General features: G+C 31.6%; 2 protein-coding genes across 2 annotated transcripts; one reads left to right on the forward strand and one right to left on the reverse strand.

Moving 5' to 3' along the window:
• Nucleotides 1-1,068: 1,068 nt before the first annotated feature.
• Nucleotides 1,069-1,803, forward strand: LOC122589928 (basic leucine zipper 4-like). Its single transcript, XM_043762261.1, has one exon. The coding sequence runs from the start codon at nt 1,124-1,126 to the stop codon at nt 1,679-1,681; it is 558 nt and encodes a 185-aa protein (XP_043618196.1). The 5' UTR covers nt 1,069-1,123; the 3' UTR covers nt 1,682-1,803.
• Nucleotides 1,804-6,765: 4,962 nt separating this feature from the next.
• On the reverse strand, nt 6,766-11,841 carry LOC122589011 (60S ribosomal protein L23a-like). Its single transcript, XM_043761240.1, has 2 exons — nt 11,535-11,841; nt 6,766-7,328 (listed from the first exon to the last, which is right to left on the reverse strand). The coding sequence occupies exons 1-2, from the start codon at nt 11,697-11,699 to the stop codon at nt 6,909-6,911; spliced, it is 585 nt and encodes a 194-aa protein (XP_043617175.1). The 5' UTR covers nt 11,700-11,841; the 3' UTR covers nt 6,766-6,908.
• Between the last annotated feature and the right edge of the window lie 5,456 nt (nt 11,842-17,297).

Here is a 17,297-nt window from a genome sequence, read left to right on the forward strand (position 1 = left end):
GATCCAGTCATCCAAACATAAAAAATCGAAAAAATATTTAGTCGAAGGAAAAGTAGTATTTTTTGGTTAATTAATTAATAAAGTAGTGGCTTAAAAAGCCTCAACTATGTAATTTCTTGTTAACGGTTGAGCTCTTTTTAACTGGCCGGTTAATTAGTTTTTTTCGTATTAATAAAATTGCTGTACGTTAAGAAAAAAACTTTCATGAAATATGGAAAGGCACTTCTGACTTTTCGAAAACTTATCAATATAAACATGCATATTAGGTGCATGTACTAGCGGTTAGTCTTAGGATTACTTGATTTTTTAATATTTTCTATCACCGCCTAATTAAATGCTTATCCAAATTAAGATAAAGTTATATGTGTGTGACAAAAGGTAGAAGTTTACAATCAAGTAAAAAAAGTAGTGAGATAGATATTTATCTAAAAACGACTTTACAACTAAAAAAATTGCCGACATCATTTACCATATTCCAGGATCTCGACAGGCCCATGCATGGACCATAATGACGAAATCACTCGATCCTATTTTTTTTTACCACTCTGTATCCACGTAATCAACTCCCATCGGAATTGGCTGCCCTTCATACTAGTCTACCGGGTGCTGACATATGTCCAACACCCTTCCCACCTACTTCTATTTCTTCGTCACTAAGCTACGAGTAATATTTTGCATGTTATAAGTAACTATACAATATTTTTAACTATTTCTAAATTCATATTTTGCGTTATATTCATTCGCTCATTTCACTATATATGAGAGAATATATGTCAAATTTCGTACAAAAGTGTCTTATATCATATGTATATATAGATGAAGATAATTTGATATATTTATTAGCTAGCTAGTCATATTACAAATATACTAATAGTCTTTACTAGTAGTAGTACAAGTTTGCCTAACTTAAATGTGTATTTTTTTTCTAACTTAAAAGAACTCGATCAACCCCACCACCCACTAACAAAATTTGTGACGAAAATGCCCGTTACTAGACCCCATCCATACTTTCTATTTGCCTTTAAATACCCTCGTCATATCTATTGTTCCTTCCCTTTCCCTCTCCAACCTTCTTCCTTACTATACTAGCTAGCTACTCTTTAATTTAATTTAATTTCCGGCCATGTCGTCTTCAAGCTTCAACTCTAGCAACGACGATAGTCTCACCTTTGATGGGTTCCTCGACAACATTCTTGTCGACTTCCCACCTCAAAGTCCAATCTTATTTCCCCCCGGTTCCGATAACTCCAATATCCTGAAAACTAACACTTCAAATTCTAGCTCCGATAGTGAAACCAATACATGGGAAGCTATCATAAAAGATGAACGTAAGAGGAAACGAAAGATATCTAACCGTGAGTCGGCTAGGAGGTCACGATTGAGAAAACAAAAGCATTTGGAGAACCTAACAAACCAGGTTACCCGATATAAGTCGGGTAACCAGGAACTTATCAACCGGCTACGATTTGTCAATCAGAACTGGCAAATCGTCCGGCATGAAAATGAAAGAATGCGAGTAGAGTCAGTAATGCTCCAGCAAAAACTATACAATTTACATCAATTACTAGTCGTGCCTGATTTCCATCAAGTCCCAATTCTACAGTCTGCATGGCCATGCAATAATAACGTTACCACTATCATTGAGCAAAACCTACCATCACTAATCACATTCGAATCTTAATATTCACCCAAAAAAATGATCAGTAACGTGCATCACTCCCTCTATATATATGGAGTATAGATTACGTACTCGTATTATATATATATGTATATCGAGGCTGGATCAGCTTAGTAATTAAGTAATTAAAGAGAAATTAATTTAGTTGTTTTATTTTGTCCTTAATTATTACATGTAATTATTAATTAGAAAAGATATGGTGGCTTTGGACTTTGAGCGAGCCCTATGATATATTCACTTTTATTTGGTGTAAGCTCTCTTTTTTTGGGTGCAAGTTCCATTCGTGTGCATGTGTTTTTACTTTACGTATATAAACTAAAACAGATTCGAATTATAGTTGGAAACAAAATTAGTCAACCTAAACGTGTGGCTATCAATTTAATATCAACTTATTGATATTTCGATCGTGTCTAAATTATATTATACTAGGATTTTTGCACAGGTTCTTGAATTATATTTTTAAAATTTTTAGTATTTAATCAATAAAATTTTTAATAAGCAACATTTAAATAAAAAATTATATAAAATTAATTGAAAATATTTAAAAATCTAATATTCAAAATTTTCTTAATATCAGATCCACTGCATTAATAAGTGGAAAAACAAAATATTAAAATACATACATACATTTAGCAATAACAATTTTGTGAAATAAACTTGATATACATACATTTAGCAATAACAATTTTGTAAAATAAACTTGATATACTGACTTAGACACTTCGTACAAAACACATATTGATATAGACGTATTTATAGGTTGGTAATTAACAAACTTATATATTGAAAAAAGGTGCTAGCAATTATTTATTTGGAAACAAATAAAAACTTGACTATTTTACTTAATATATTGTTATTTTATTTTATTCATATTGTAACGAAAAAAGGAATGTAGTATATATTAAATAGAAAAATTCATGGAGATGACACATAGAAAAAATCTTATGTGACAAAGTATAAAGATAATTTTAAGTTGAGTTGGATGACTTTAAAATGCTAGAATAACTACTGTTTTATTAGATATATAGATATAGATATATGTTATTAATAATAAATTTAATTTTATTAATTTATATATATATATTATATTATAAAACAAATCGCACATTTTAAATTTCCCATAAACCATTGCATAATGAAGCTAGGTATATTATAAATCAATCATTTGTAATTCATCTAAGATATATCCATACATAATTATTAAGTTAAATTTAAGACTGTCATTGAGTCGAGCTTTTTTCGAGCAACTCAAGCTCGTGTCCGACCCCTAAATTCAAGCTCGAAATAATTATCGAGTCAAGTTCGAGCTTTACGTAGTTCGGCTCGAATATTTATCGAGCTTTTCAAGCTTTCAATATATTATGCAATATTTATATATATAGTTCTTAAATACTAAAGTTAAAATTCTATGAGGGCTACTTGTATTTTCGAGCCGCTTATCAAGCCAAGCTCTAGCCACATATATAGATACAAGCCAAGCTCGAGCCTTTTTCGAGCCACGTATATAGGTACCGTAGGTATAACGAGTTGAGCTCGTGCCTACACACTGAAAGCTCGACAAGCTATCAAGCCGAGCTCGAGCCTACCAAATATTTTTCGAGTCGAGCTCGACCTCGGCTCAGTTTGATAACACCATAGTTATATTTGGTATTAGTCACCACTATTAATTTCTATTTATTTAATAAGCTCGACTCGGCTCGATAACACCATAGTTATATTTGGTATTAGTCACCACAATTAATTACTAGAGAAAATTACATTTTTGGTACCTCAACTTGGCAACTTTTGCACTTTTAGTCTCCAACTCAAAAAATTACAGTTTTCATACCTAAAGTTTTGTGTTTTTTTCAGTTTTGGTATCACGTTCATACGCCGTTAAATTTTGTCGTCAACGCCCTCACATGACAAACACGTGAGGGGTATTTTAGTCTTTTGACCCCCTCTTTTGATAGAAAAATTACAGTTTTGATACCTCAAGTTGTCAATTTTTTCACTTTTGGTACCTCAAGTAGACAACATTTTTTTTTATAACACATTAACACTTTATAATTTTCATATCACACATTAACATCTATCAAACACACTTAAAAATCAACACAATCACCTGTAATTACACCAACAACATATAATATTAAGGGTGAGCGAATTCAGGTCTCTTATATGAATCATACACCACCAGAGAGAATTTTCCGGCGACATGAGTTTTTTTTGGCCATCGATCCGCCAATGCATTTAGTTCATCCACAATCACCCGAATTACGCCAACAACATATAATATTTCAAGAATAGATACACACCATTGGGTGTTTGTTTAATTAGGAGCCGTAAAAAAAATTAAAAAATCATGTTTGTTGATTTTTGAGTGTGTGTTCTTTGATAGATGCTAATGTTTCTGAAATGAAAATTGGAGAGTGAAATAAAAATATGTTGTCAACTTGAGGTACCAAAAGTGAAAAAATTGACAACTTTAGGTATCAAAACTGTAATTTTTCTCATAAAAAAAAGGAGGTCAAAAGACTAAAATACCTCTCACGTGTTTGTCATGTGAGGGCGTTAACGGCAAAATTTAACGCCATATAAACATGGTACCAAAACTAAAAAAAACACAAAACTTTAGATATGAAAGCTGTAATTTTTTGAGTTAAAGACTAAAAGTGCAAAAATTGCCAAATTGAAGTACCAAAAGTGTAATTTTCTTTAATTACTATTTATTTATTGATCGAGTGAGATTTTCTTTTGGGTTTCTATATAATAAGGATTTCTTATCGAGAAATTTAAATTATAAATATTCTACAAAAGGACTATTAAATGTGGAGCCGATTAAATATATACTAATCTTTCCAACATTCGCTGACCTTTTAAAAATAAATAAACTATTAAGCCATGGAATGTTAACGAAAGCATTGATTATATGTAATCAAATTAGTAGATGATAAAGAATTTTTAAGCAAAATAGTTTAGGGAAATATTTACTACTCATTTGATAATAAAAAAAGAAATTCTAAAAGAATCCGTGTATGAACTCATCAAATTGCACGCTAGCTTTTACTAGGTGACGCAAGCAAAAGGTAAAATCAATTTCTTCTTCTTTTTCCTTTAATCTTTATATCTTATTTTCAGTTCGATCCCATCATTGTTTTTTGCTGTCATTATCAACACATTTGGCGACATAGTTAAGTTTACAATTAAGCAAATAATAAGCCAATTAATATAGGTAATTGACATATCAACTCATTTAATTGGCCACGCCACACATGCAGTTTACAATGATTGATGATGGTGTATGTGTATGTAGACGAATTGAAATTGCCACATATAGGCAGATAAAACTGATGGTACTGTACCTTTGAAATTGCCATGTAGGCTTGTGTGATGACATGGATACATACGATTGTCACGTAATCCTATATATGTATATGTTCACCCGGCCAAGTGTACCAAATTAATTACTGTAATTGGATTGTGTAACTTGAAACCGGAAAATATATCCAAAGTAGGAAGCGTATCCCGTATGTAGAGAGGCCGGGTTATGAATCACATAGAAGCTAACTAGCTACTAGCTAGGGGCGGATATATATGATAGAATGAAAAGCTATCGATCGAAGCTGCTTAGGGTGGCAGGGTAATAATGGTTAATTAGTCGATCTAAAAAAATACCCTGGCCGGTTTACAGAATTTCATACAAACACGTACAAGTTAATTTTTCTTTTAAGATGGAGCTAGACTTAATTTTCAAACTATAGAAATCCTCTCAAATTAAGAAGCCAAAAAGTTGCTATATATATCCCATATATAATTAAAGAAAAGTTTAAAAAAAGAAAAGATGCACATAAAGAAGTTGATCTTTAAAAATTGGTAGTCTAAGTAGAAAAGTTTAATTTTCTACCGTCTGTTTCTTGAAATATAATCTCAATGTTAGATAACATCTATGATATGATCTATGTATAAGTTTACACAAAGAAGTGAATGTAGTTATCATATCATTAAGCTTTTGATGTAGCACTTTTGTTGAGGGCCACATTGTGGGTTAAATGTAGACAAACAAAAGTGGTTGCGGTTGTAGTGCACATGAATGGTTCGAGGATACATCCCCTAATTAAAACGTATATGCAACCATCACTGAATATGATCCTCAGCATCTAAAGTGTTTTGTATGTAACGTTGATGTTGGTCAAATCAGCTCGGCTTCTTTTGTGAACATGCATCTTTATATATGAATATGAAATTTAACAACAACAACAAAAAAAAAAAGAACTTCAAATTCATTGCCAAGTGTAAATGTAGGAGCCACAATACACTTTTAAATACTTTTCAACTATTTCTTTTTGCAACAGACCATACACATGGCATTGCTATCGGCTATGCAATCCTACAAAATCAAAGAAAATCAATAAATAATGTAGACCAAGGTACTTGGCTTTTACATAATTTGAATAGAAAACATTTTAGTGACACAAAATCAACAGACCATATACATGTTGGATTGTGTATATTTGAATTAAAGACTTATCCTTTTTAAAGTTAACTTTTTTTAGAACCTTCAAGCTAAGAGGTTTAGAAACTTGACCTTTCTTGAACACCTAAAGCAAATTAATGCGACTGAAAGTTGAATTTTAGTGTAGTAGTGAATTGAACGCTAATTCCTCATCCACATATCATTTTGTGGGTTATTTATTTTATTTTGATTAACTTGTCCAGGAAATGAAATGATTACAAGTGTCAATCAACTATTTAACTGCCTAATTGCTCCTAGCTTTATATCCCTAGGCAAGCTCCAAGAAATGAGCATAGAAAAGATGGGGAACAAAAGACACAACAAAGATCACATCCATGATTGAGGATCCTCTTTTGGTAAAATACAATTCTTTTTTCTCATCAAAAACTACTTTTCCAACAACCAAAAGCAGTTGTGCACTTTTTTTCTTTACCATTCTTATCTCTTTGAATTTTACTAGAACCTTAACATCAGCAAAAAACATAACCTAATACCTCAGTGAAATAGAGTACAAATACTTTACCTTGTTAGTATCTTTCAAAATATCAACTAATACAGAACAAAGCACACACGTTCAAAAGCGATATCAAGATCGAACAAAGAGGTTTGGTGGTAAAATATATAATCGGACCAAATTAGCTTACTCGCTTATCATCCTTGACCTCAATTACCTTGGTTATATACAACATTAAATCCTTGATGAACAAAATTTAGATTTCATACAACATATAATAGCTAACCCAAAATTTTCAATTTCTTAGCAACAGTGGCGGCCTGGTTATCGGATGACAACTGTATGTAAGCCTTTTTTGTCCCATCATAGTTTATCAATGTGTTGATTTTCTTGGTCTTAATCTTAAGCATGTTCTCAAAGGCATTCCTAATGTCTTTCTTGTCAGCACGTACATCCACCATAAACGTTAATGTATTCTCTAGTGTGATTAGCTTTATAGCAGCTTCAGTGACGATTGGATACTTAAGAACCTGTTGATAGTCCATGGATGTTTGCGTAACCACCTTCTCCTTGGAGGATTTCTTTGCTTCGACAAACTTTAAGGATTGCTTTTCGGCTTCAGGTTCCTTGAAATTGTCTATTCCAGGCTTACTTGGTGCTGTCACGCTTCTTTTCGGTTGGAGTTCTCTTGGAAATTGCTCCTGTAGTGTCATTTTTATTTGTCAATGTCCGCAAAATTTAAATTATAATTGAAAATTGTATAGAACTAGTGGAAGTAACTATACAGACAAAAATCCAAAGTGATATCATATAACTGAAACATATAAGAGAATAACTATACAGACAAAGCTCTCGTCCCGGAAAAAATTCATAGTGATATCATACAGAAGAAGAAAATAACTCAGTTGGGTACCACTCTAGAAGGAATTTCAATTTTCAAGAGCTGTAAAAAAAAACATAACCATATAGGCTTTTGTATCAAGTCAATTAACATGAGCTCTATGGACTTTCCGGAAACATAGATTTGTAAACTCAGAACATTAAAATGTATGTCTTTCATTCTCGGTATGGTTATACTATGTGGTCTAGTTGGTGTTGTATTAGGTGTGGTATTCGGTATGGAACCTTACTCATACTGCCTAGAGCCGAAACCAATGTCCTCCCAAACTCAAAACCGATCCAATACGAATTAGACATATATTAGTACTGGTTTGGTACCGTTTCCGGTGCCGGTATTTTCGGTACAAAAGCATTCATCAAAGTTCACTGAGAAAGCCTATGTGATTACTGGAGGTAAGACTGTTATTATTGTTTAATATATATCTTTTAAAGAGTAACGGCATGAAAGAATCAATGAAATAGATTATTACAGTACTAGTCAATGAAGGAGGTCATAATCTCAAGCTACTATTACCAGGCATTTCGGTACTGATACCGGGTTCGGTGTTTCAGTACTTCTGCTCATCCCTGATTAAGTGTTACTCCGTATTTGTTATTAGTGTCACAGATTAACTTTGTAGTGAAAGATAAAAGGTTGTGTCACAAGTTGTAAAGGTGACAGTTTAGGACACTTTTTGTGGTTTCTAAGAATGGACTTGAAGGGCATCAAAGTAAATGGTTTAACTCCCATTTTCCATCTCTCATTTATTCCGTAACATCTCATGCCTGAGTCCCCTTATTAAACTTTCATTATTGGATTAGCCATACACTTCATATAATTCTAGCAATTTATCAAGTCCAATTTCTAGTAGCCGCAAAATAGGCCTAAACATTCACTTCTACAAAGATTGCCATGACCCACTATCTCCCATTAACAAAAAATCCCAAAACTTAAAGAAAACAACACAATTTGAGAAAAGCTTATGATAAATCAATCAGACGGAAACTACTACCATAAACAGATTGAAATACATGTTATGTAGTTTCAGCAAGAGCAAAAGTTAATAAGATTCATTCGATATTTTTAATAAAGTAGACTACTAGAATGAACTTTGCAGCATAAGTATACTTATTATGACATTAGAATTCCTTTTAAAAGATAACAATAGGGTAAACGCAGGAACCCTCTAATCCCCTGTACCTTAGCGGCAAACACACTAACATACAAATGTTGCGGTTTAAAGAAAGCTTAACTTTTATTTATTCTATAATGCCTGAATAGTAGATGTTCTATGGTGCACTAATAATATGCCTTTAGAAAAATTGCTTCAGAACACAGGTCAAACCTTAAAGATCAGCCATAAATGATTGTAATGTTGGCGGATAATGGTCATGGCAGTAATGTTGGTAAACTATTGTCATACTTTGGAGGACATTTGCTTCTAAACCAAGATTGTTGACCAAAAATACAAAATATTTAATGAATATGGTGAACTTCTATACAAGACACCTTGGAGACGTGCCACATATAGAACAAAGCTGGTTATTTTCTATTTGTGGCATCACAGGCCCCTCTTACCCCCGGTACCTAAACACATGCACACCACTACCACTGAAGCTTCCTTTCTCTATTTTGCAAAATCAGTAATTATCTCTGTTTATTTGAAGTTTTCTTTGTTTATTACAATAGTTATTATGACTTTTTTTAACCACATTTAATCAATATACATTGTACTAATTAAAAAGAAATTGTCCAACCCAAAATATGTTCAAAAGTTTGCATTATCAAAATTCAACGGGTGAGACATCGTGAAACTTGGAAGGCCATTCATGTTCAAAAAACTAGCTGTTATAAAAACATATTTTTAAAAATAACTATCATAAAACTAATCAACCTTCGAGAACATCTCTATGAAATTTTTTATATTTAAAATTTTGAAATGGTCATACTACTAAACTAACTAATTCGTACAACTAACGCCTACAATGAAACTTGAACGCATGACCACAAATCCTTCGGGGGCTACCGATGCCTACCAGTGGGCCAAGACCCAAACGGGTCAAAAGGGGCAGATTTTCATAGTCCTAAGATGGGAGTTTAATATTACCAAAATCTGAAGGTATACATTGTCACATGTATGGATTGGCCAAAACGGGTCAAAAGGGGCAGATTTTCATAGTCCTAAGATGGGTGCCCAAAACCAACTAAGATTTGGATTTATTTTAGAAATTAAGCAAAAGAATCACCCTAAACTAATACTAGGAACCACCTTAAAGATGAAGTGTCGTTGGCTTAGTGGTCTGAGGCACCTGTAAATCAGTATTGCAGGTGTTCAAATCTCTACTGCTGAATAATTTTTTCTTTTGATTTTTTCAGATTCTGTGAATGACAATTCCTTATTCCTTAAACTTGAAGTTTTCCAAATTGTTTAAACTGCCATTGAATCTATATAAAACCTGCATATTAAATTTTTAACCCTTTTATACTTTTTAATTTACCAATATTATCATTATATCGATTATTATTAGTAGTATAGTATATCGTTCTTGTCATATATTGAAATATATATTATATGGTATTAGTATAGATAATAGATACACTTAAGCATGCTTATAATATATAAAACAACATCTGGAACGAGCGTAAAAAAAATTATACTAGTGAATATATGATTTTTGTTTGGTATTAACAATCTGACCAGCCAGTCAGAGTGTCAGACCCATTCATTTTCCACCTTAACCAAAACAAGAAACCACAACTTTCAACCATAACTCTGCCGCTAAAATTAATCTATTGGATCAATGGATCAATTTGTTTGACCCATTAGATCATCCAAATGGACTGGAAAAGATCTAGCTTAAGAATTCAAGAACCAAGCTTGTAGCAATCCTATCATAAATTAGGCCTTTCCTCTTTACAATTTACAAAGAATAACCATAACAAGAAAGCTAAGCTTGTTGCAAGCATAAAAAGATAACATTTTGTATATATACACAAAATCCCTATGAAATGCCACAACTGAAAGTTGGTAGACTCTGCCAACAACCACACCAAACTATAGATGGGGCCATGGGGGAGCTTATATACATGAATTCATTGTTTCTCTCCTATCTAGCTATGTATCTTATTTGAAAGCCTATGTTTGTGACTTAAAGACTTCTAGTCCCATCGGGAAAAAAAACAAATAGAAAAACATGCCGCATTACAATATAGTTTTTAAAAGTACATTTCATTTCTTCAATCACCAATAATACCCTACTACACACCTTAACTTCCCTCTTAATCTTGTTACAGGACCACGCTACACATATATATAAATAGCATCACTAGTAAAACATCGACATATTATCTTAGTTCTATCATCCCATTGGATCACATTGAATATATTGTGCTACGTTTTTCAACAAAGAGCTATGCATTGGCTCATATATGCAAACCACTTTAAATGGACCTAAAGTGCATTTCAATGTTCATTTTGTTGACAGCTTAGACATAGAACTATTTGTGTGGTTAACTTTTATTCAGCCGAAGCTTCTATGATAATGATAGTAATAATATTACTTTGTTCGGAAAAAATGTGAATTAACTTTGTCCAGCAAAAAACTACTTACTTTTTCAACTTAGTTGTCTTCGATCCGAACTTACCAGCTGATAAGGTAGGCATGTTAGAAACCATACAACAGTTGAAGGTTATTTGGGTTATGTGTTAAGAGTCGAGTTCAAACTACGCAGAGCAAACACTTCGACCTACGTTTTGTCTTTCAAAAAACATTATAATCATAAGCACTCCCAAACCAAGCAGTTATCAAAGAAACGCAAGTAATTGAAGTATTTCCAAATGGGGGGTTACATGCACAATGACACTACTTCTTTTGCATCGAAATTTACCTAATTTTCACTAACATATTGATTTTGAGCACACAAACATATACATTCATATAATAATAATACACATGGAAGCATTTTATTTGGAATTAACAGATATATCATATGCTGTAAAAAAGAAGAACACCAAAAAAAAAATTACCAAATCATCCTGAAGGGCTTTGATAGCAAAATGAGAAGATGGGTAAGTTAAAGAAGAAATCTTGATAGATTTTACAAAAGGCCCATTTGATAAAGCAAAGCCCTTTACTGACTCATGGTTTCTGAGCTGGGTCATCATGTTCAAACAAGAAAATATTACCGCCATTGATTGCCTTGCTGTTTTCTTTGAATTATATTATGAATTTATTTATTCTGTATTCTTAATTCTTATATGAATATATATGTATATATATGTATGAATGATATGAGAGGATAGATTTCAAGGGTTTTACTGGAACAAAATTAGCTTGAAGATGAAATGGATAGCAGTTTTGTAGTTTCGGAATAGTTTTAAAAGGTAGCCCCTCATGCTTTATTATTTTCAATCCCACCCCTAAACTTTTTAGTTTTTATCCTCAGGGCGTGGGTGGCGGAACTTGAGCTAAAATCCTTTCGACCTAAACGAGTACCCATCATCATAGTCAAACAATATCTAGGAGTCATGGCTGAATTGACTTTTGATTTTAACTATAAAATTACAACAGGTGACCAAAAATTAATAATCATCTCAATTTTGAAGTTAATAAGTTTTGACTTGAGAGTCAAAAATGTAAAATTAATAATGGAAGTGTAAAGGCATAAGAGAGTCATCATACATGATTGTCTAGATCAAACCCTAATTGAATCTAAGCTAAGATTTAAGTGGCATTTTAAACAAAAATGATGTACGCATCTTAAATTATTAATGTGCATCTTAAATCCACCTTGATGACAACCCCATATATATGATCAATCGATGCAAGGGAAGTAGGGAACCACAATAGCGATGTTCAAACAAACTATTCATATATTACAAAACAGTACTTAGGATTATAGTTGGATTATTATCTATATCTATGTCTATAATCTATATCTATAATACCTTATAATCGAGAAACCCCTTTACCAAAATTTCAAAAGATGAATTAATATACCTAAAATATCTCTTCCTTATATTCATTAATTTAAAAATGTTCACCTAATATATCTATAATACCTTTAATGAAATAATTTACAACATAAATCTCTCAATTCTTAACATAACTAGATCAATACCCGGTCGTTGACCGGGTTACAAACAATTTACTTCTTTTTTTAAAAAAAAAAAACAAAACGGATAAATAATTAACACCCCCTACTTTGATGCGTTTACGCCGGGTTCGAATCTTGATAATGCCCTAAAAGGTTTGATCTTCCATGTGTAGATAAGTATAGCATTGATAAAGCCCCTCACTATATTTGCATGTGACATAATTCGAACCTATGACCCCCTAGGAAAAACAACAAATTGGAATACATAGTACACAAAACATGTTCATCTTTGTAAATAAAGATTTGAATTAACTTTCAATACATTCTGTAGCAACACACCACATCTATCTAAAATATCCTTAAAATATTTCTAACTATGTGTATCCAAATTATTTCTCTTTTTATCCACTAATTTAGATATTTCTATCTAACATACCTATATACTCTTAACAAAATTATTTACAACATATATCTTTAAACCTTTAAAATAACCTCAATACCTATTTTACATCAAACTTTTACATCAATAATCTCATCAAACTTCTAAAGGTGATGTGCTATTTCAAGTCGATATTTTCATTCAAGTGAAATGCATCTTCTTCTTTGTTATCATGATATATATAAGAACAAGTACTCGCGCGTTGTCGCGGTGAGATAGTGAAGGATTAGGTCATAGGAGGTGATATGTTATAGAGTGTCAAAACCAAATGCCTTAGCTGTACGGGCTCCGCCCTCGGATATAAAAATTCTTCGAAAGTATATCGAATGACATCTCTAATGAAAGAGCATTAAATTTTAAAAACACCCATATAACTTTTATAATTTATCGATGTACGGTTTTTGAGATAAAAGATCTTAAAAAAATTAGAGGAATAAAATGATTTATGGAGGAGAGAAAAAGTTGTAGGCATTGGTGTATGGTACTTCTTGCATTATTATGTGTATATTGTTGAAATTAAAAGTTGAAACCCTATTTGCTTTATAATATAGTATAGATATAGATATGGGGAAAAAAAATATGGAGAAATATATGAATATAAAAAACAATACTTTTTTTTTTTTTTTTATGAAATTTGAAAACTATAATGTGTTAAAATGAAAAGAAGATATTTGTAGTATTTATAATGATGTAGTAAATATTTTCGAAGATTTGCAAAGATTTCTTATTGATTATAAATTTAATTTTTAATTATATACGTGATAGGTCAAAACACCACGTACTTAAGGCAATACGGTGTAATAATTTGGTACACTATTCAAATTGTATATACCACAATTCGAAATTCGAAATATGAGATATGATTATTTTTCTAATTGATTAAATTTAGCATGTAGTAAAGATGTTTATGTGGAAATGTCAATAATTCCAATATTTCTAATTTTGGCTTTTGTAAATGTGATTGTCTATTTTTTGTTTTTGACTTTTGTAAATGCGATTGTCGACTTTTGTTTTTTATAAATATATTTCTCTATTTTGTGTAAATAACAGAAAAGTATGCAACTATTAATATAGCATGTACTTTTTAAAGTTAGGAATCATCGATGTTTGCTAATGAATGTCTTCAATAGACAATCCATATAATATTTCATAAGTGCTTTAAACTTTGTTCAACACTTCTAGCATGTCATTCTTTTTCTTCTTATGTTATAAGATACATATGTCATTAAATTTGTTTAGTTTTCTTCTAGCAATTCTTTTACTAAAGGACTAACAAATTTAAATGTGCACTTGTAATAAAAAGATGCTATAAATAAAATAATACGTGTACAAAATAACTGAAACAAAAACATTGAAATAAATATTACCATATATCAGATTAAGATCATTAGGCATAAATGACTTCCATACATTTACAATAAAAATATTTAAATAATTTAAAGCCTTCAACAATGTAGAATAAAAGAGTAATAAGCAAAGTTATACAACATCAAAAGATAATGGATTAATCTTCACCTATTAGATAAAATCTATTATTGTTTTTGACTTGATTCATATTCTTATGTTTGATCAATGGGATGTAATCATTAACAATGTACAATAACATAAATAAATACAAGATTGGTATACAATTGAAATGAATGACCTCACTATTTCATGTACATAATCTTTATGAATATATATACTTGCACATTGGCCAAAGGTATCCGAAGTCATCATCGTCTAAAAGTGTATCACCAACATCTAATCACAAAAAGCAAATATATGTAGACATTTAACAATGAAATAATATGAATATGGGAAATAAAGATTAAGAAATATATATAAGTATTGAACACATTACCTTCTTCATCTTGTTTTGTTTAAAAATTGTGATGTATTAAAATGAAAAGAAAATTGTAATGTATCGAAATGAGAAAATGTGTTTGGTTTTTATAATGGTATAAGAAAATCTTCTTAATATTTGTAAAGATATCATTATTAATTATGAAATATTACTTTCACTTTTGTTGAATAAAATTAACCTCATTATGTATTAATTAATTGAGATGTATAGGTAGAAAACATGGAAAGTTAGAATTTTAAAATTGCTAACCGACGAAAACATATTGCAATGCATAAATTGAACGTGATTATACTTATATTATGGTAACATTGTAATGTCAAAACATATACCACCTTTGAAGGTTGACTTGTATGTTTTTTATATTTGACTTTTAGTTTCATTATGAATTTATTGATAGTTAAGCTTGATTTTTTTTTCTCTTTGTTTTGGGAGCAACTAGCCTGGTGCCCGCACGTTGCGACGGTTAGAAGGCGGTTGTCAATATTAGAAAAACCCTTGTTGATGGTGAGGAATCTGGTGGTGGTGGTTGGGGCGATGAATCCGGAGAGAGAGAGGTTGTGATTTAGTTGTTGATGGTGATGAATTGATAGCAATGGTTGCGATAGGGAGATCGGCTGGAAAAAGTGATATATATATATATATATATATTTTTTTTTTTTTGATATGTTTTTTTTTTGTGGGTTTAAATTTTGATAGAGATAATTTTAGCATTTAGAGGAGAGGATGTAAAATATAATGTAATTAAGGAGGGTAGTATGAGAATAAAAAAAAGTGTTTAAAACTTAATCCCAATACCCTTTATAAGAGTTTATAGATATGTTTATATATAACTTGAATCTAATTTTTATAGTTTCCCTTTAAATTTGGTTGTTACCATAAATGAATATGACATTTAAAAATAGTTTCTAAATATAATCCAACCAATCAGAATATAAAAATATAAAATTTTTCAGCCAATCAGAAGCGAGAAAATTCATTATTTTTTTCTCTCTGCTCTACCGGCAATATATATATATATATATATATATATAATTACACTACCTCCTTTAACATTAATTACTTTTACATCCACCACCATTACCGCCCCACCCGTCAGCACCACCGTTGCCGACACCACTTCCACTAGGGTTGTCAATGGGTTCGGGTTTGGGTTGGCGGGTCGAAAATCTTCAACCCTAACCCAACCCACTAAAAATTATAGGTCAGAAATTTTCAACCCTGACCCATGACCTGTCAACCCGGACCCAACCCACCAACCTGAAAAAAATCGAGTTGACGGGTCGAGTTTCGGGTTGACAGGTCAAATGGGTTGGTGGGTTGGCGAGTCGACCTGTTAACCCAATGGGTCAACCCGAAAAAAATCAAGTTAATGCGTTAGCTGGTTAACGGGTCAAGATTTCACAACCCTAACCTGATTTTTTTCGAATTTAGTCGAGATTGACAGCCCTAACCGCCACTACCCCGCGTCGCTACCACCATCGGCGCCACATTATACGGGCATATGACTCATGTATATATGTATAACTAAAAAGGGTACATAAATGATAGGGATTGATGTCACACACCCCCAACGCTCGTACATTTTCACGCTAGCATCGCTTTCACTATAGCTAGCTAGGATGGACCAAATTCTAATCTATGAAATAAACGAGATCATCAACAATATCATGGATCACTGCCACTCACCTACCACCCTTGCTACTAAATCTTTACATCAGCAAGCTAGGTTGCATTCATTTACAAATTAATTAGCTGATCTATCATATATATTATAGTACCTCATATATAAAACAAATCAATATCGGATTGCAAGAAGTAGAAATGAGTATAGATAGCTTAACTGAATTCATATAATCCAACTCGAAACTACGTTGAACTAGCTACTTATTATAGCCATTTTACCTTTTAAGTATTTTGTTAATCATATATATTAGCATATATACTAAGGTTAAATATGTGTATAAGTACGTGTTCCTAAATAAATTTACTGAAATTCAAATGATAGTAAATGAATCCTAAAAAGCATCACCAAGCGATTATATTGTGGTGATATTCTACTTAACATTATTTTGAGGGTAATTTGTATTGTCTCTCAAGTTACATTTAGGTCGATCATATGATTTGGTTAACTAATTTAGTAATCATTACACCTTATGATTATATTCAAACGAACATATATAGGAGTAGTTCAGGCTGACGAGTCTTTAGCGCGCTAGATACTATCTTTTTGGTAAGTAATAATAGATTATAACGAACAACAAGAATCCATATAATTGACAGCAATAAAGTAGATCGAAAAATAAATCAACAAAGTAAAATCATGCACATATAATATATATGCATATCTTCATTATATATGATTGATCATGTATTCCAATACTTTCTTGAGCCCTTGTGCATTCTCATAA

Source organism: Erigeron canadensis, chromosome 2, assembly GCF_010389155.1.
Source record: "Erigeron canadensis isolate Cc75 chromosome 2, C_canadensis_v1, whole genome shotgun sequence".
Classification (NCBI taxonomy): domain Eukaryota; kingdom Viridiplantae; phylum Streptophyta; class Magnoliopsida; order Asterales; family Asteraceae; genus Erigeron; species Erigeron canadensis.

Coding starts and splice junctions, on each gene's coding strand:
- LOC122589928 (XM_043762261.1), top strand. CDS start 1,124: ATGTCGTCTTCAAGCTTCAACTCTAGCAACGACGATAGTCTCACCTTT.
- LOC122589011 (XM_043761240.1), bottom strand. CDS start 11,699: ATGGCGGTAATATTTTCTTGTTTGAACATGATGACCCAGCTCAGAAAC. Junction 7,329..11,534: donor AAGCCCTTCAGGATGATTTG/GTAATTTTTTTT, acceptor ATGACACTACAG/GAGCAATTTCCAAGAGAACT.